At 41.0% G+C, this 21,345-nt stretch overlaps 1 protein-coding gene across 1 annotated transcript in view; it reads right to left on the reverse strand.

Moving 5' to 3' along the window:
• The window catches only part of PHLPP1 (PH domain and leucine rich repeat protein phosphatase 1), a 207,334-nt gene that overhangs the window by 46,811 nt on the left and 139,178 nt on the right, over positions 1 to 21,345 (reverse strand). The window contains exons 5-8 of the mRNA XM_047696943.1: positions 10,098 to 10,244; positions 9,254 to 9,484; positions 3,354 to 3,556; positions 1,506 to 1,566 (exon numbers count right to left, since the gene is read on the reverse strand). Of these exons, the coding sequence (XP_047552899.1) occupies positions 1,506 to 1,566; positions 3,354 to 3,556; positions 9,254 to 9,484; positions 10,098 to 10,244 (642 nt within the window). The remainder of the gene's footprint in view (positions 1 to 1,505; positions 1,567 to 3,353; positions 3,557 to 9,253; positions 9,485 to 10,097; positions 10,245 to 21,345) is intronic.

Here is a 21,345-nt window from a genome sequence, read left to right on the forward strand (position 1 = left end):
CAGTGATAAAAATAACCTGGAACTTTGAACGTGAGGGCGTAGTAAACACCATGATGGGTGACAGCTCAGTTCCTGTAGATAACATAATCACATAAGAGGAGGAGGGTGAAATGCTCAAAGCTATGTCAGGGGAATCGGGTTTTCTCAGAGAAAGTCTTATAGTTGGGGCAGCAAATGAGGCAGAGAGGGTTGCACGGAAGATTCTGGACAGGAGTATTATAAAGAAAGATGGGTAGCATTTAAGTGGCAGAATTCAGGGAAAAGCAAGACATGGTTTCGAATTCAGTCTCACTTAGGGATTTCAGTGGGAACCATTTGCCAGTTACATCCTATAAATAAAAGGAGAATAGATTTACTCTATGGCCAACTCTGAAAGAAATCTGTTCAAAATACTTATATAGACCCATGTATGCAAACCCGCTGCAGTACTGTTCTTATTTAAAGGATGAAGATACCAGCATTCAAGACTGTTAAAAAAAAATAATCAGGTGAAATCTGACTTCAAGTTTATTAAACAAAATTGACATGAAATTAGTAGAAAATTCAGGAAGTACTATTTGTAAAGTATTTTATAATTACAAATCTCTGATAAAATTGTAATTGGAATAATTCTGACACTTTCTTAAATAATTCTGATTGAGAGCCTCATTAAAATAACTAGGTTTGTGTATTTTTATAACTAAAGGCAAATTCTGCAGCTGACCAATTACATGGAAGTTGTGTTGGACTTTGCACACCCATATAAGTTAACACTTGTTACACTGAATGGGCCACAAGCCCCCATGTTCTGCGGTTGTTCAGACAATTTTGGATATTTCCTGTGGACTTACGGTATAAGTTTCAGTTTTAGTTTGTTAAGATTATTAAAGTCTAATTTGTATAAATACATGCTTTATGGCTTCAAGAAAAAGTCTACTATAATATTTGTGGGACCTGGAGTAAACATGACACCTTGCAGTGGTGAATTGTATAAAAGGTGAGATGGTCAGCTTGTTTGCAAATAAGCTGAGAAACGTGAGCAGGCTGGATGGAGATCCTACGTTGGCAGGCTTAGCTGCTACTTTCTAACGTCTCTTGGCAAGAAGATGTAGGTGCAAAGTAAGAGGGAAGGAAAAAGAAAATCAAAGATAGCACAATACTTTAAAAATGAAATTAATATCATTTCAGAGAAAGACTGAAGATATGGTTAATTTAATTAAAAAATTTCTGGACCTTCCAACCATAGGACACTCAACTCACTAATCTTTCAGGCCCGAACATGGTGGTCAAATTGGTGTCCACACGGATGTAACACCTTGATTCTTCTATTTTTAACTAGAGCACACAAACACATTTTAACTAACAGATATTTACGTACATTTTTGAGAGGGTAAGTAAGAACTATGAATTTAATTTGTAGTATTTACCATCAAAATATATAAGAAGTTTTTAGGCATAAGCTCAGACAGGATGATCTAAATAACCTCAAGCAGACTCTTGGCGAGCTCTAGGCCTTGGCTTCTTACCTTGAAACATCCATGTAGGACAGATAACTTGGAACTGGGTAAACATCCAATTGAACAAGTTCTAAGAGGCAAAGAAAAAAAGACAAAGACATGATCATTCGAGTCACACAGAGACTCTTTTTGTACATAAAACATCATCACTGTGCTTTATTCACCATTGTTTAGGTTAGGAAGTACAATACATCCATTCGTTAAATTTGGAAACTACAGGGAAGTACAGAGAACTCCCCATTTAGTCACAAGATCTTATTCAGAGATCGAAATAAATCACTCCTTCTACTCTCCTACCTTTCCCCCACCACTCACTGTGGCTCTCTTCTTGTTATGTTTGCTGAACAGTACCTGGAACACTAACTGTATGAACACACTCTGGTAAATCTGAAATTCATTCCATAAAACCCTATGCATCTGGCTTTTGTCTTTTTTATTCTACTGAAACCATACTCTTGAGGGTCACAGATGACTTCTACTCAAACCTGAAACCCTTTCCTTAAAACTGTATGAAATAGGACACCACCGTCCACCTAAGGCTTCGTCTCTCAGAGTGGCTTCAAGACGTCCTTCTGTTTCTGCGAACACTTGCCCTGTAATTCACCAGTTCGGCGTCCGGCTGGCTGCCTGCCGTGCACCAGCCTTCTAAGCTGACTCCTGCTACCAGCGCTCTTCTCTTTTCCAGTCACCTTACTTCCACCGTTGCAGGCACCACCTCTGAACAGATAAGCCTCAAACCAACATCCGTAGTCCTGACTGCAAGTTCCCATTTGCTCTCATGAAAACCATTACAGGGATGGCGATTAACACAGTGGCAAGGGCTCTTCTCTTCTCCCATAAATGCACCCTGTACACTCCTCTCACCGCAACAGTGTCACAGCATCACTTCCTCCACTTGAGAACCTCCATGGACCCTCTAGTCCACGGCACTAGCTTCAAAGTGTCACCACCTGACTCCAAGCCACGCATCCCATAACCACTTCCCACCATTGTCCAGTGGCTACCTAGGGGTTCAGAATTCCCTGTCTTCTCCCATCTGCTGAACAGCCACGTTCAGATTCTTTCCCCTTCAATAACCACTTGGTGCCTCTGGCCATCCAAGCCCGGTAGTCCTCCGCGACCTGTAGCTATCTGATGTTTGGCTTGTTTCTCCTGTGAGTTGACAATAAATTCATTTTAAGAAAAGGGGGGGAAAATCCCCTATCCTTTAGAACTCGGGCACTACACTATTCATAGAACGAGTGCCTGATAAACAATTGTTCAACCTGCGGTACTAAATACTTATTTTCACTCAGTTTTTTGATTGCAGGGAACTGAAATCTTCACTTGAGTAACACAGGTCCATAAGATCTTTTCTTTTTAGAATGGTTATGATTTCCAGATTCTGAAGAAGAGAGCTCATTAAATGAGTAAGACTCCTGATCTGTGGTGTCCCTGTGGGTATATAATTCAGGTCTCTTTGAGGATTAGCTCCTTTGTTAGTGGAGCATGAAATCTGAGACCCTGAACAGAGTCCAACATGGACCTTCCTTTCATTTTCACTCTCCCATATTAAATCGTGTTCCAGATTTACTATCCTAACAGGGTAGTCCAAGAAATAGTTTATTAAGGCCTTTTGAGCAGAGGACCCAGAGCAAAAGTGGGGGGAGTAACTTACCTAAATATCACCATATGAGAAAAATAAGTTGAGACCTATAAAATCTTTCGTTTTGGTTCTTTTATGATTTTTACCTCAGCAAAATCTGACACTTATTTTATTAAACGTGCAAAGTAGAAATCAGAGTGAGGCAGAGATGATGGCGTGGAGTCAATTCCTGGAAGCAGAAGAGAAACTTTGATGTGGTCCACATCACATACCGTTAGAAGCAGCATAGAGCGCTTTTAGAAAATAGCCACAGATGTTTAATGTCACCAGCTGATTCCTTTCACAGTGTAAAACTTCAATGTTGTTGAAAATCATGGCATCGAGATCCCCAAGCTTGTTGTCGCGCAGATCGAGCTGAGTGACGTGCTGGAGAAAGTCCACTTCATCTGCTATTAGTCTCCTAATTACGTTGAGTCTTGAGGAGAAAGGACACGGAGACTATAATTAACCGCAGTGCTATTAATAAGTGGCCACACCCTAATATGCCGAGGTAAGGAGAAGCCTCCCTATATTACAGTCCTCCAGGATTTCTTTAGTCTCTACATCGGGACTTCCTTAATTGGCCAGATTCCTTGGTTATTTTTAGCCTCAACCCCAGGAAGGTCTTGATCTTGACAGTATATTCTGAAACCCAATTTGGAACACTTAGGCTGGAAGAAAAGCACATATGTTGATTTTTGCCTTAATTCATTTTAAGAGGGAAAAAAAAATCCACTTAATCATTTATTTTCCAAGAGTTGGGCTGAAAGAACATAAGAAACGGGACCTAGGACAACCTGTTAGGCACATTAGAACTACACTGGATATTTAAGGAAGGAGAAAGGATTAGTGAGCAGGGAGATGAGTAGCTCATATAGGACAGAATTTAAGGGACAACTTGGCTGGGGCTGGGAAGGGGCGGGGGCTGGGTGTGTGTGGAAACGAACGGGAGCCACATATGCACCAGAGGTAAGGATGCAAACTTCTGGATTTCCGGCTGGCTTCGGACCAAGGACTGATTACCAAAACCATCTCCATCATTAAAATACTACTTGAGGGCACCCGCGTGACTCAGTCGGTTAAATGTCCGACTCTTGATCTCAGCTTAGGTCTTTGATTTTAGGGTTGGGAGTTCAAGCCCCATGTTGGGCTCCACAAAATAAATTAATTAATTAAAAAAATAAAATATTGCTTGAAAGAACAAAGCACAGAAAATACTCTGGCATCTAGGATTTGCTGAGAAATTACAAAACAAAGGACCAAACAATGGGATCAACAAATCTAGGACAGAGCAAGGCACAGGGAAAACTGGCAGAACCTCGGCCACGAGAACTAGCTGGAACAGACTGAAGGTGCTGTGGGTGCGTTGCCGAGAAGATAACTGAGTAGTAAATGGGACTAGGAACCAACAGAAGGAAGACACACTTAACTCTAAAGGGGAGAAAAGTAGATGAAAATCTCGATTCTAGTTTGCTAGGCTACCCCCAACTCCTTTACAAGCAAACAATATGAACTCTGTACTTGTCATTACAAAGCCAACAAGTGCTGAGATAACGCACTTGGTCAGAAGAGCATTAACAGCAGGGCGGGAGCTTAGGAAAAAGCCAAAGGTTCTCAGTTTTGAATTCCTGCCCTTTGAAAAAATAAAATAATGGTAGCTGAAAAACATAAAATGATGGCAACTGAATTAGTAATAGTAATAACATAAAGTCACTGAATCACAAGGATCCGTGGCAGATAACAAAGAGTGAGCATTTGTCAGTCCGTAAGCAGAGCGTATGGCTTCTTTAAATGTCCCCAAGAGGGTTTGTTTTTTTTGCTTCTTTTTTTATTCCAGGTTGTAAGATTTAAAAACTGGCCTCAACCCAGCAATTTGCCTATTTCCAAATGCTCACTAGATTACTAGAATATGTACACAGAATCTTTTTTTAAAAATCTCATCTTAGGGGCTCCTGAGTGGCTCAGTTGATTAAGCGCTGGACTCTTGATTTCAGCTCAAGTCATGATCTTAGTGTCACGATCTCAGGGTCATGAGGCTGGGCCCTGAGCCAGGCTCCATGCTGCGTGCAGAGCCTGCCTGAGATTCTCTCTCTTTCTCTCTCTCTCTCCCTGAGCCCCTCTCCCAGCTAGTGCACACGCTCTTTTTAAAATAAGTAGATCTTTAAAACAAAAAACAACAAAAAAAACCCTTAAAAGTTAAAAAAAATCTCATTTTGGATACAAGACTATAGAAATCGAAAAAAAAAGTCCCATATTCTTCTTACTTTACACTGTAAGTAATTCTCGTAATGTGGCATTATCCTCTTCATTTGAAATCGCTCCCTCCTGCATTTCACTGTGTTAACACTAAAATAATTAAAGGGTTCATTTAATGAGGAGACAAAAGAAAATCTATAATGAGAGGGAACATTCAGTTTAAATTGCCAAGTCTTATCAGGATCCAAATTCAGAAGTGTTCAGGCTCAAACCATAATGTAACTATTTAGGATGAACTTTGAAAGAGGCAAAATGTGATTCAAGTCTCCTTCCAATAGCCCCCAGCCGGCACGGCCATTTTACTGATTTCATAGGCAGGCGCTGGGGCTTCCTGTGTGCAGATGGGCCGGACGAGGCGGCATCATGCTCTCGTGCCGGTCTGCTCCTCGTCACCTTGCACAGGACCTTGAACAAGTCACCTAATGTCCTGGTTAAGCCCACGCCTAATCTGTAAAATGGGAGTAACACCTTCTGTGTCCGACAAGGCTGCTGAGAAAATCGAATGAAGGACACGCCCACGGTGTGCAAACAACAGAAGGCGGGTCATGCCCAGGACGGTGACCCTTGGCTTTGGGTCAGTGAGAGACAAAGAAAACAAGGTGTCTGTGCACAGACTTTGGACGTTAGTGAGGAAAATCACGTACGCTTTAAAATACCAAGACCACAAGTATGTGACAAGTGCCGTAACTGACATACGCACACAGAGAATGGTCAAAAAAGATGCAATGGGGGGGGGCACCTCATCTGAATGCCCAGGGTAGGCGGGATGTAAGAGATACAAATGGGCAAAGAGAGCAGTGCACAAGCGAGGGCAGAGCAGCCCCGAATGAGAGGAGCGCAGGGCACGTGAGAAGCTACAAGGGGGGCTTAGTCAATGAAAGTACCAACTAAGTGCTTACGCTGGATAACAAGGATAGAGAAGAACAGTGTTTCTTGGTTAACTGTGGCGAACGAGCTCTGTTCTGGACTTCTGATCTATCACAGCCTGATGTGGAGTCTTACCGCACATGCCCAGGGCACAGCCCCCTCAGCCCAGGCAGCTCCCCAGGTGAATTCACCAACTACTAAACGAGTCTATTCCCCACAAAACGAGATGAGTTGCTTTTATGAGTCTACCTGCACACTGCGGCAATGTCAAATCACTGTGTGTTTCTAAAACATTATGTCTCAATTTCTACACATATTTCATTGTAGAGAAGTAACAGACAGTTGGCGCACCAGCCCAGGTCGGAGGACCACACTTCGAGTAGCTGTGAGCTACAGCCTCATCCCCAAGGGACTCACAGGCTAGTAGGTTGAAACCAGGTAAGAGAAGTTTAAAACCTCTAGCCAAAGAACTGCAGGCTCTGGGCAGGACTGTGCTGGCTTGCGAGGCTACACAGTGGAAAGAGATGTCTCGGCCAGGAGACAACAGCAGCAGCGGGAGGGGAAAGGAAGGGACAAAGAGAGAAACTAGCGTGAAGCAGGAACTGACAGAATGTGATGGGAGACCACAGACAGGGTCCAAGGTTTTGTGTCTACAGAACCAATGAAGTGATGTTGCGATCAGTAAAACAGGAATCCAAGGGGAAGAACGAGTCGAAGAAAGGAAGAATTAAACTGTTTCACAGGGTGTGCTTACGTGTGCCAGTGGGGAAACCAAGGTGAAACTACCCAGCAGGCACTTGAAGTGGCATTAGTCCCGAGAAGAGAAATAAGGGTCAGAGAAAGACTGGGGATAATCAACACGGAGGCAGAAGGCAAATGATGAAACCCTGAGGGCACCGACAACCACCAAGGCAGTAACAAGTGATCAGGGAGGGGTGTGGGTAACGTGCACAGTTTGGACTGAGAGGAAAGAGGGGTTATCAAGGATGCCACAGAGAACATACTATCAGAGTCAAAGAAAGTAGATATGGGAAAAAGAATAAAATGAAAAGAAAAATGATAAATGATCACTTTTAATCTGATATTACATTTTCATCTGAAGGAGTAAAAAAATGCAGTAAAATTAGCCCTTTGCAGAAACTAAGTGAAAGTCCCCTGAAAGCCTCCCACTAGTTTCAATTTAAAATACCAGGGCAGAATTAGAAGCAAATCTGACCAGATCTTCCCCTCCTCCACTCAGTGGCCTGGAGGGAACGTAAGCTGGGCACAGTCATTGACCATGTCGAGTGTTCCGGTCTACTGTGGTATTTAAATGTCCTGCAACTGATTCCGTCTAGAAAGATCCAATTAGAACTAGAAATCTAGGAGGCTCCATTTAAAATGGCTTAAATGCTTTAATATGAAAGTTTTCTAAATCCAAGCAACTCAGAGAAAAATAATGCTAACAATTTAGAAAGAAAGTTAACAAGAAAGGTAACAAGGTGTTTAATGCCATCTCCTGTGACAGTCCAAAAAGTTCTCCAAGTCAGATAAAGTATTACCATTTGTACTTCTCGAATTAAGAATTCTAGGTCGGCAAATTGCTAACCAACACTTCCCCAGGTGCAAAAGGCATGATTTCTTTAGTCTGAGGAAAGGGAAAGCCAAGTAATCCTTGTTTTTTGCTTTTGCTTTTGAAGATTTTATTTATTTATTTGAGAGAGAGTGAGAGAGCACGAGCCTGCAGAAGAGGGAGAGAGAGGGGGACAGGAAAAAGCAGACTCCCCACTGAGCTCTGAGGCTCGATCCCAGGACCCTGAGTTCATGACCTGAGCCGAAGGCGACGATTAACCGATGAGTCTCACAGGTGCCCCAAGGAAAACAGTTCTTTGAGGGACTTGAATAAATGAGTGTCCAAGGCCAGACATATAAACGCAGAAGAAAAGGAGCAAAAGATGATGCTTTTTTATACTGATAAAAGTCAAAAGGCCTGAGTGAGAGTCTAGGGTTACCAACAGAGAGGAAAGTGGGTAGTAAGGCAAAGAAAGAGCCACCTTTGACAAACGGAGGTGTAGAGTCTAAGAATGACAGCGGTGCAGATTCCATGAGGAGAAGAGAATCCTCAATTAGGTAATAAGAATGATACATAAAACATACTGGGAGTGTGAGGCATTTAACTCGATTCCCTCCCAAGCTCTATGAATGAGGTTCTGTTACTAACCGTAATTTAGAGATGAGAACACAGTTGCAGAGTAATTAAATATCTTGCCCAAGATTTAACATCATGAGTATGTGGTCATCAACCCCTGGCTAATGGAGGAATTAGGGTGGTTGAAAAAGTATCAAATTGGGCAAATTAGTATGAAGGCCTAAGCCTGATATGTTGCTTTGCAGGAACTCAGTCCCATGACAGACTCTTCTTTTTCCTTAAAAGCGAGAAATTTAGAAGAACTTCCTCCTTGTATGCTGGTTCTTTGTATATTAGAAACTAAAACTAAACCTCACATACTAAGGGATGATCACCGAGCATCTTTAATGTAGCAAGGACTATGCCAGTGGTTTTAGTTGGAGTTTAGCAAATCAGGAATCAAAATGGGGTTCCTTGCTCTTGTGAGGTATGAGGGTGGAGGTTCTGGCCAAACTTGGGCCTAATGAGAGGTTATGAATTTTATATTTTTATAAAGAACAGTAAACTAAGGGCAGAACCACATGGACAGAAAAATAAGAAATTAAAATAAGTAGGTTAAGTAATTTAGTTTAATAAATCCATTACATCACATTAGGGAAGTCGAGGGGGGGAAAAATTTAAGAAAGAAGAGATACTCAGTGATGTTACCTATCTCAAGCCACGGAAAAGGAGGACAAAGAGATAAAATATCCACTTTGTTCTCAATGATATGGTTTTCATTCACCATAAATTCCAACTAACCAGCCTGCTTGCCTTGCAAAAGAATATCACCAAAAGGGCTCTAACCTACTCCTAAATGTAAGTCAACCACTTAAACGGGATATATTTCTTAAAAATAGTTACCTTAGATCCACATGTTTAATGTGAGGCATTTTTCTTAAAGCCTGTAGCCTAAGGGTCTCCATACAGTTTCCAGACATACAAAGTTTATCCACAGCAGTCAATTTCTCCAAAACCTCTGGAATGTCAGTGAATTCATTGAAAGAAAGACCAAGATAACTAAGCTGATGCATGTTCTCCAACTCAGGAGGAAGGGCCTGGAGAAAGTTTCCATCCAACAAGAATGTCTGTAAGCTAGTAAAGAAAACATAAGAATTATAAAGAGAATGTGTCAATTTTAACATTTTTATTACCACTGGACAAGTTCCCCAAGTATAGATCATATTATTAGGAAAAGAAAATGAATTATCATTTGCAAAATGCACAAGGGCAGGGCCCAAGCAGTAATACACCACAGAGAAAAGATCAGAGATAAGCATCTTAATCTTTTACTGGAAGCCAAAATTATGACCCATTTTCCCAAGCTGGATAGGCATGAATGGGAACAACGTGGGCTAACTACGTAGTCTGAATCAGCCCCAATACCCATCTTCCATTGTTACTTTAAGTATTAAGTCTTAGAATTCAACATAACTCAGAAAATGAGAAAGTAAGCATGTCAACTCATGGGTAGACAATCATCTGCGGGGATCTTCAGTTCTAAAACAAAGATATTTTAATTTTTTATAAGACTCTAAAGAGTTCAAAGGCTAATAAATGAACTCTCCGGAAGAGCCCCATCTCTCGCTTCAGAGCCAAGGCTTCCATGACCAACATAACAAGTTAACTCATTTTTCATAGGCTGCGGCCCCAGGGCAGCGTCCCGGGGTCTCTGCGGGGTGCCGCGGGGTGGGGCTGGAGTACGCACTCGTGCATGACTCCCACGGCCGCCGGGACCGCTCGCAGGGCATTGCAGGACACGTTCAGCTCGGTCAGGGTCGGAATATTGCAGACCGCTAGGGGGAAGTCCCCCAAGTGATTATTGGAAAGGTTAAGACTCTTCAACTTGGTGAACCTGTTAGAGTGAAACAACAGGAAAGACAAATGTCAGAGATGCACAACATCACATCAGTTAGCATAGCCTTGGCGATACTCTAACCCAATTCAGCCGGGGGGAACGAGCCCACGGAGGTTAAGCGCGCTGCGGGGCTGGAGGGAACCGCTTCAGACCGTAAGGCCAGTGTTTTACCTAAAATATAAAACATTTACAAACAAACCAATTTGTCAGTCTAGAACGAGATTGAATATTGGAAGATGGGAGTTGGACTGCAGTAATTTTGTTCGCTTTCCCCGGGGCCAGCTTCATGAACGCACCACGACGCGCTCACGGGGAGGGAGGGCAGGAGCAGGCAGATCCGAATTTCTGTGTCAGCCACACAAGTCACAAACCTTTCTGCTCCATCTCTCCCCAATACAAACCTGAAATAAAAAATTAATTTATCAGAACTATACACGCTCCCAGGGAACCAAGTGCTATAGTTCCACATTTAAGAACCAATGATCATTTTTCAATCTCAACCCAGCACTGATGCCGCTAACCCCACGCCCGGTCTGGGAAAGCTCTTCTCACTTCACTTGCACCACCTTCTCCTCGCGCAGCCACTTCCAACCTTCTCCGGCTGTTTCCTCCTAGGTTTCTTTCTTTTTCCTTCTTCAACTTCTCTTCCCCGCTCCGTGGTTAAATGTTTCTCACAGATGTGTGCTTTGCAGCTCCTTTCCTACCTCTACCTTGCCTTCCTTGGAAACCGTTTTCCTGCTCTGTGAACCCACCACACGCCATCTCCTGCCTCCCGGGCTACCCTGCAGGATTTCCAGTGCGAAACTCAACCTACGTCTTTCTCCCAGACCAGCACTGCCTTCTGATTTCTTTTTTTAATGGCTCTTTTCTCTGTGTTTTACTTCTCTGTCGGTCCACTGCTGACCTCTACCCTTTTTTTTTTTTAATTTGACATGAGAATCAGATTAGTTATTGCATTATGCTAATTATTTTTTTAAAACTGACCAAGCCTAAATACTGGGCAGTATGTACGATGCCTAGAACAGACACATACATCTTAAAAATAAATCCAATTCGATCCCATCAGCATTTTAAGGAAATTGTCATGTGACCCATCTGTTGAACTTTATAATAAAAAAAATTAAGCTTTTTAAAAAAATTTTTTAAGATTTAATTTATTTATTTGAGAGACAGAAAGAGACAGCACACACATACACAAGCAGGAAGAGAGGGATAAGCAGAGAGAGAAGGGCAAGCAGACTCTGTGCTCAGGAGCCTGAAGCAAGGCCAATCTTATGACCCTGTGATGGTGACCTCAGCCAAGGTCAAGAGTCGGATGCTTAAGCAACTGAGCCACGCAGGTGCCCCTAAGCTTTATTTTAAATAGCAACATAAAGTTTATTCTAAACAGAAAGGTGACAATGGGCCTATTTGACACGTTAAAGAAGCATTATGATTTTTCTAATAGTAATTTTCTTAAATGATGAAGTGTAGACCTAATAGTATTTTAAATTAAACAAAACAAAACCGTAAGAATTAACTGCTAAACCTGAATAATCATTTTTAATTTGCATTATACTTTATAATATGAGTCATTAGGCCTTCTTAAAACAAAGACTGCTCATCCTTTACTCGGACTAAATCATCCAATATCTATACTACATGAGCTAGAATTACAGGTTGTATTATTCCTAGTGCAGAAGTTCTCAAAGCAGGGTTGGAGGACTTAAAAGAGGTCACTCAGACCCTCTCAAGAGAATTCCCAAGGTCAAAACTACTTTTATAACAATACTAAGTGCCATTTGCCTTTTCCCATTCTCCTTTTCTCTCAAGTGGCCAGTGGTGATTTCCACCTGGTCTTTGCAATAGCACACCAGACTGGATGCAGAAACAGGAGAAATCCATCTATCGTCTATTAAGCCAGACACGAAAACATCTGCAAAAATACAAAACAATGACACTCTTGTACCTACTTTTTTTTCTTTTCTAAAATAGTTACTTTTCATAAAAAATGTATATGTTAACCAGAATGGGTTGATTATTTTTCTAAATGAATACATACGAAAATGCTTTTCAGTTTAAGTTTTTAATGTTGTAAATATCAAAAGATTTAATCCACATAAATAAAAACAGCTTTGGGGCCCCAATTTTTGAGAGAGTAAAGGAGTCTTAAAATAGGGTTGCCAGATAAAATACAGAAAATAAACACATTTTTTTTTAAAGTGTAAAGTCTGTCCCAAATATTGCATTAGACATACTTATACTAAAAAAAAAAAAAAAAAATTGTTGTTGTTTTTCTGAAATTTAAATCTAACTGGGTGCTTTTTTGTCCTTCTAAATCTGCCAACTCCATCCTGAAACAGATGAACCTGCTGTTCTAGTCCAAACAAAAACAGCACCCTGCTTTCTAGATATGATTCCTCATTTGGTAGAACTGGCCACAGTGTAAAAATATGCACACAATAAACTGAACTTAGAAAAAGAAGTTCCTCTAGGAAGGAAAAAGACCTACCAGACATTATCCAACACAAGAGAATAGAGATGAACTGATTACAACTCCAGGAGTTACTCAGGACAGCAAATGAAAGCATCTGCTTTTGGAAAAGTATTTGTCAATAATACGGAGGCGGGGGTGGGGGAGTGGGTAGTACATTCACCTTCGCAAACAAATTTACTAGAACCACACCAGCCCTGACAAAAAAGAAAAGCAAGAGTAAGCTGAATAAGTAAAAAGCAGTAAAAAGAAGAAACAAACAAAAATAAAACTCTCTCATGTGTGTGTGTGTGTGTATATATATATATATATATATATATTTGCATTTTAAAATGGCCACGGGCTGTACATATAAAAAAGTGCAATTATTCTTAGTATCAATTCAATGATAAAAATACTACCAGACCTTATGATAACGAGAACTGCCCCCAGCCCCAGGGGCCAAGTACCACCTCCACACCCTCCCCACCCCCGCCCCAAAAAAGGAGTCTGCACAGTCCAATAAGATAGCAACAGCCCTCAGTGACTGGTCCAAACTGAAATGGGGCTGGTCCAAACTTAGATGTTCTCTAAGTATAAATACACAACGGATTTCAAACACTTAATATGAAAAGGAATGCAAACTCATTAATAATTTTTTAGAACAGATAGCAATTTTAATAGACTGCATTAAATAAGATCATTATTAAAATTAATTTCAACGGTTTTTCCTTACTTTCTCTAATGTGGCTTATCAGAAAATTTAAAATGAACTCATGTGGCTCACATTATACTTTTTCATGGAGAAGCATTTTCTCCATACCAAGAATAAGCAGATTTCCAGAATTCTTTACCCAAATGACACCAAACGTGTTTTCAGGGCTTGTGTGGGCTTCCCTGGGCCCATCTTCCTCACCCACAGGCCCTAGGTGTAGACAAAACTTGAGACAGCGTGTCCACAGCCCTGTGGTATGAGGGATGGAGCCAGAGACAGAATAAAAAGATGTTTGGGCCACCAGCCAGACTTCCCCACACTGCCATATCCAATGTGGAACACCAAGGGGTCAGACGATTTTGAACGCGAACCTCTGCTTGTGAGTCATTAGATCTGCTAAGGCAGGAGGAGAGAACATGTTTTATTTAACAGTTTATTAGCTTGATTATAACTTAAATATTTAGATATGGTACAGCGCCTCCATTTAAACTCTTGCCCTAGACCTGTACATTTGAAGGGCTGACTGTGATTTGTAAGTATCTTAAAATTTCTTTCCTTCCTTCTCATCACAGTCCCCACATCCCTCATATTCCTCCCTGTGCAGCCCATCCCCCAAATTCTTCCCAGAAAAGAACACAGTGTTCAGTAGACTTGTTTAGCAAACAAAGCATGAATTGTTTCTGAGAACTCAAGTTCTTGGTCCGAACACATTAAAATTCATTTGTTTTGGAAACTCTAACCCTTACCCTTCTTCCAGTTCCACTTTTTCTTTACAGATGTGGAAACAGTCAGATTACAGGCATCTGCCAATTCAAAAAGCCCTTGGGAGAAAGATAACCTAGAATCTACTTCTCTCAGGTCTTAAAATGGGGAAGAGATACCTGGACAGCAATGTTTAAGTTAAAAGAGAGATAAGAAATCAGAATGGGTAATGGATGACCTTTCTTCTCTTTACCTTCATCCAAAAAGAATGCAGAGGAGGGAGCAAGATAACAGGGAAGAAAAGACTAGAAATTTCTCTCTCCTGTAAGACATTTATCTCTGTCATGCTAATAGGTGAAACACATAAATTACCAAATGTACACAGACTCAGATTCCAAAATAAAACTGGCTGGCTTTGGAAAAATACATATTTGGTGAAATATTTTTTTTTTAAAGATTTTATTTATTTATTTGACAGAGAGAGATCACAAGTAGACGGAGAGGCAGGCAGAGAGAGAGAGAGAGAGGGAAGCAGGCACCCCGCTGAGCAGAGAGCCGGATGCGGGACTCGATCCCAGGACCCTGAGATCATGACCTGAGCCGAAGGCAGCGGCTTAATCCACTGAGCCACCCAGGCGCCCCATATTTGGTGAAATATTTTAAATAATTTTATTTTAAGCTATACACTTCCTTTTTTTTTTTTTTTTACACTATTACAGTTCTTAAACCCTAGGAGTAAGTCCTACATTACAGTCACTCACGTTACAGATAATTCCTCACAGCTGTTCAATATAGGTATGTAGAACACAATCGGAACATCCTAAAATTTCAGATTAATAAAAATTACTTTAATGATGATTGTAACAACTGTAATGGTAGGGTTAGCAGTTACTAAGGAATGATTCTTCTTGATGTTTTAGAAATGAAAAGGACAGGAAATTCTGTAGTTTGTTTTTTAAAACATCTGTTATATGTATATTCATACACACAGTGCCAAGGCTAAAAAAGTTACCTGAAGTGGATATATCCTCTTCATTTCTCAGTTATCTAAAGTGAGAATAAAGGGGCCTTTGAAGTCATTTTCTCTCATTTCTCAAGCTCGCGGATACAGAAAGTCGGCTCAGAGAAACTGCGTCACATACAGCCTGAATACGCTGCCTGTCAACATCAACACTACCTCTCATCGCTCCTGCTCTTCTTTATTACTTCTTACTAGAGACTTTAATATAAATAGGTACCAATTACTAATAATCCTAAGTCATAGATCAAAGGGTGGTCTCAGAGCAGAGTATGGAAAGCCCTCTTTTTTTCAGCCTCCCCTCCCCCTACAGAGGGTGGTGCCCCCTCGGCAAAGGAGGACGATGGATATTTTGAACACCATGTGCAATTCCATTTAAAGCAATGAAGCCACAAGCCAGGGCCCACCAACTGGCCAGCAACCTGTGAGGCCTGACTTCACTCTGCAGAGCAAGCAATCTGCTTTAAGGAAAGAGCTGTAATTCATGTCCATTTTTTTTTTTTTTAAAGATTTTATTTATTTATTCATGAGAGACACAGAGACAGGGAGGCAGAGGCAGAGGGAGAAGCAGGCTCCCTGCAGAGCAGAGAGCCCAAAGTGGGACTCAATCCCAGGACCCTGAGATCGTGACCCGAGCCGAAGGCAGCCACTTAGCCATCTGGGCCACCCAGGAGCCCATGTCCATTTGTTCTGTAACAGAGCTCAGAGTAGGGGAAAAATCAAGATAACATGTATCCAGCATCTAACAGAGTAATCTTAGTTAATTCTTAAAGCTAATGGGTGGTATTATAACATTTAGTCAATGATAATGGGCATTGTAGGCTTCTAGAACTCAGGTCTCAACACAAAGTTCCAAGGTACAATTTTTTTTTTTTTTTTTTTTTTAAATACTAAGTGCCACAAAAAAGTGCAGTCAGGGGTGCCTAGGTGGCTCAGTCAGTTAAGCCTCCAACTCTCGACTTCAGCTCAGGTCATGATCTTAGGGTTGTGGGATCCAGCCCGCACCCAGATCCATGCTCAGCCCCCTGACTGTACCCTGCCCCATGCCCCACACTCTCCAAAAGATGGATAAATTCTGAAAGGAAGGAAGGGAAAGTGCAATCAACTAAATACTTGATCATCTATAAAGACAGAAAACTCTAATTATAACTTAGTTCACAAAGAAAAACTGGAGTCCCTCCCCAACTAGGTATCCTAAGGGCCATATAACAAAATGTAGGATCGCCTGGCGGGGGTGGAGGGGTGTCTTAAAATGATGGAAGGTCACCAGGCTTGTTTTGTCATGATCCTAGACACTATTGATCTTTCTCCTTTCTCAGCATGTAACCACTCAATCTCCCCACACTCCAAATGCAATGGACAAAGTTCTCTATGGATATTTAGGAAACAAAACCAAATAAATAGTATGATGATTCTTTGGAGACATAATTAGTTTTAGATCCATCTAAATCTTTAGTAATCTTTCCATAAAAATATAGTAATTTGACCCTAAAATAAATGACAGTATGGCGGAGGTACTCCAGTTTTTAAACCTATTCAAATGTGATTAAATGGGAGTTACGTGTTATGCTCATGAAGAGGAAACCATACTTGCTCTACTCAATGATTCTAACAGAGAGAAATCAATATTATTTTCCGGAGTTATTATTCACTACAAGTGGGTCAATTAGAAAAAGATTCCCTGGTGATTGGATTTCTGTTTCATAGTAACAGTCCATGTTTCACTTGTTTTTTTCCCTGTGGGGAAACATACTAATACACTTTGGAAATTATTAGGCTCCAATATTAAGTAATGAAGGACCTGCTCGAGGGCTGGAGTTGTAAGCCTAGCTGTGGGCTTAGTCTCCTGCTTTCCATGAATTACGAAAAGCAAGCTCCCTAAAGGCTCAGAGTGGGTGTACCGTAGTGGAGAGCTGCCAGGCCCTCAGCGCTCTGTAATTCCCACTGCAGTAGCCTTTAAGAGGATTGCTTTTATTTGATTACTGAAATAATACATGCTCATTTTAACAAGTCGAACTATAGGAGCATATAAAGAACACATTAACAGTCTCCTTACGTCCTTCCAAATCCCATCCCTCCTGAGATGACCAGTGTCAAGTTTGGTGTACAGGCTTCCGAAGCTCTTCCTCCCCAGAGAACACATACATGCATAAATAGGAGATAACCCCCCTCTTTTTTGAATGGGCTTATACCACACACATTTTTTCTGTGACTTGTTTTCTCATCGACTACAGACAAATCATCTTTCGGAGGCAGTAGGTAAAAGTCTAATTCACTCTTCTGACAGCTGCATAATACACAGAGTACAAATGTACCCCAACTGACTCCATCCATCCCTCCACTGACTGACATAAGGAGTACTCCCAGCTGTTTTTTGCTGTTAGGAATAATTCAGCATATCCTCTTGTGCATCGGTGTTTTCATTTTGCAGTATTTGTGGGTGCCCAATGACTTACCCATAATTCTGAAATCCAATAGGCTCTGAAAATTTAAAAATTTTTCACTGATTCATGTGGTGACAAAAGTTGACCTGCGCTGATGTGAAGATCCTGACATGAATTTGTTCCCTTTAGAAATATAAACGTGTCTGTCACAGAGCCCCAAAGCCTGCTAGAGGTGCTATATAATATACGTTTCTATATTATTTTTAATAATCTGAAACTCTCTGAAATCTGAAACACAAACAGCCTTAAGAATTTTGGGTCAGGGATTGCGAACCTGTTTTTCTAAAAGTGTAACTGATGGGCCCAAGAATATGTGCAATTTAAACTTTAATATGTACTATGAGATCACCAAACGTTGTAGAAATTCACAATCACCCCTGTTGGAGAGGGCTCCTTTCTATGTTTCTTTTACTAGCCCTTAACGTTGGCATCCTTTCCACTGTGGCCAATCTGATGGGCAAAACGTGGTATCTTTTTGTGGAGTTCATCTTCTTTGGGATACACATTCATATCCTTTTTTTTTTTTTTAAGATTTTTTTTAATTTATTTGACAGACAGATCACAAGTAGGCAGAGAGGCAGGCAGAGAGAGAGGAGGAGGCAGGCTCCCTGCTGAGCAGAGAGCCCGATGCGGGACTCGATCCCAGGACCCTGAGATCATGACCTGAGCCGAAGGCAGAGGCTTTAACCACTAAGCCACCTAGGCGCCCCCACATTCATATCCTTTGCCTGTTTTCCTATTGGGTTATTTGTCGTTAACTTAATAACTTGTAGGAACTCCCCCAGTATTAACTGCCACACCCAGTGTCATATGCCACTATGTGTCACATGACACTCAGAGCTTCCTGTTTCATTTTTCCCCACTCTGTTTGTTAATGATAACTTAAGCCACACACTAATTTTTATTTGCTCAAATTTGACAATCTTTTCCTTGATGGAGTCTATACTTTTCACCTTGCTTGGGAAGGTCCTCTTACCTCACCCCAAAATGGTACAAAAGTTCTCCCATATATCTTCATATTCATGTATTTTATTTCATACATTCAAATCTTTATTTCACCTAACACTTATTTCTTACATGTGAAGCTTGGTAGAGGTCTACTCCCATTTTAGGGGGCTTTGAGGGTGTGTGTGTCTAGTAGTTAATTATGCCAACAGCATGTATTAAATAAATCACCATTTTCAATATTCATTCAATTTAACATTCATTCAATTTTATATACCAGGAAAAGAGTGAACAAAAAGAGAGAGCCTACTACTGTTCAAATAAAACGAAGCGAAAACCATAGGTTAAAACAAGCCACAGGGGCATCTGGGTGGCTGAGTGGGTTAAAGCCTCTGTCTTCGGCTCAGGTCATGGTCTCAGGGTCCTGGGATCAAGCCCCACACAGGGCTCTCTGCTCAGCGGAGAGCCTGCTTACCCCTCTCTCTGCCTTCCTCTCTGCCTACTTGTGATCTCTCTCTCTCTCTCTCTGTCAAATAAATAAATAAAATATATTTTTAAAAAAGCTACATTTACTTTTTATTTCTCTTTTTCCCCAGGATAATTTATAAAATCAAATGCCTGCTCTTTGGTTCTTCCTAAGAGCCCAGCTGGTGTTGTGGAGCCTATAAAATGCTTCGATTAAACAATTCATTTGACAGAGTAACTTGTCTCCTTTATCTGTGGAAGGATAAATCTTGGAAAGAGTATCAAAGTACTTTTAAAAAATGTGTACTGAATGCACTCTCTCGAGAAGCATTAAACCAGTGAGTGAAAGAGACGTGGCTCAGCAGCTTCTTAATTTACCCTCCCTGCACTTTGAATTGACTCCTCTAGCACAGAATTGCACTGTTTGTGAACTTTGTCCCACAGCCATGTTTTAATATTTTTGCCTAACCCAGGTATGACCCAGGGCAACCAGGGCGACAGTATTTATGTCAGAAAACAAAACAATTTGCAAAAGACTTAAAAGGCGCTCTTTCCCTGGATACACGGACACATCTGCGGTTGCGGTGGCCTGGGAAACATTTGAGTCACAGAGGCCACTTCAGACCTGCTGGGAATGCCTCCTCTTCAGAAACCATGACTCAGCTCCGTTTAGCTCTCATACCCCAAACTATACTGCCCTGGGACTGAACTCTCGGTGACTTCTCTGCTTCTCGGTGCAGTGATTTTTCCTGTTGTCCCTTTAGGACGAAGTCCACCAGCCTCGCACCCAGTGAACACCTGCCAGGGTCTTCTGGGAGTTTCAGCGCGCATACGAATGTACAAATGCTAACCTGGTACACAGCCAGCTTCTCAGCACTTGAGCCAAAATACACAGAAACCATTCCATCGTAATCCTAATCACCATTAATGACTCTCAGCACAAGCAAAACAGGCGTATCACCTTTTCATATGACTCAAAAACAAAAATAGACACACACATATCTTGGATAAAACTGTATTGGAGAAAAATTTTCTTAAGAATTGCTGCAGAATAAGTAGAGGAAAGCTACAAGTCACAAACATAATTTTTCCAAAATAATAATCAAGGAAATCAAGAACACTCCATGTTGGCAACAATTACAATGGACATATTGCTGGGATGCAAATTAAAGCATTCCCTAAAGGGAGACATTTCTATTTTAATCCTCTTTTTAAAATGATTCAAATAGGAGGTGCTTATTGGTTACTTACTTTGTGCCAGACCCAGGCTAAGTTAACTCTATGTATACAACAGCCAATAAGACAGAGCTCCAACCGCAGGGGTTGGTGGGGTGTGGCTGGCTCCCATGAATCGAGTAAGTACATTACATAGAAAACCACTCCAGAGACACCTGGATGGGCTCAGTCAGTTAAACACCTGCCTTCAGCTCAGGTCACAATCCCAGGGTCCCCGCAGCAAGGCCCACAGTGGGCTCCTTGCTCAGCGGGGAGCCTGCTTCTCCCTCTGCCTGTTGCTCCCGGTCTTGTGCTCTCTGACAAATAAATAAAGTCTTGAGGAGGAAAAAAAAAAAAAAGAAAACCACTCCAAATCATAAGATGGTAATCATGTGGAAAGAGTAGTGGCTCGATCTACAGTAATCTACAGTAACCCCGCACTAACCAAATTCATGAGAACAATGAGTCACAAGAAGCATCAATCTGTCTTCTGATTCTTTTATGAACTGGCAATACAACGACTGAAACGACAAACAAGCGTTATGTTATTATGTCACAGTTAACCTTGTCTTTCCTATGAAATGGTTTCTTTATTCAATTTATCCCTGACTACCTTTTCTCATTTTCTTACAAACAGATCTGCCCAAAGCCGATTCAATTGCAACATCATTCCAGAGATGTTTAATATTAACCACCACACTAGCAGGACAAAGAACAAAAATGTAAAAAGTAGAAAACAAATCGCTACTTCCACTCGTCTTCTCAGAGGAAAGAAAAAGAGAAGACCCATAAGGTATACTTGGTAAAATCCCAGTCGAGTCATATAAGGATATATAAAAATGAAAACTAGATAACATCTCTATCACAGATATCAGATTATCAAAGGAGAAAATGAACGTAAGCTAAGGTCGGAGAGAATAATTGTATCATGAAAATGTGCTTAGACATGAGCAGTTTAAGCTCACATCTCAAATAAACCAAGTATACCTGAGAGTTAACAGAAAAAAATCCAGTACCCAAAAGTTTACTAGATACAATAAAAGTCTAACCATCCATTCAGTAAACATTGCCTGAATTTGTATAATGCACAAAGGTGTGTAAAGCATACAAATATGAATTACAAATGGTTTTCACCCCCCAGG

This window comes from Lutra lutra, chromosome 12 (genome assembly GCF_902655055.1).
Source record: "Lutra lutra chromosome 12, mLutLut1.2, whole genome shotgun sequence".
NCBI classification, from domain to species: domain Eukaryota; kingdom Metazoa; phylum Chordata; class Mammalia; order Carnivora; family Mustelidae; genus Lutra; species Lutra lutra.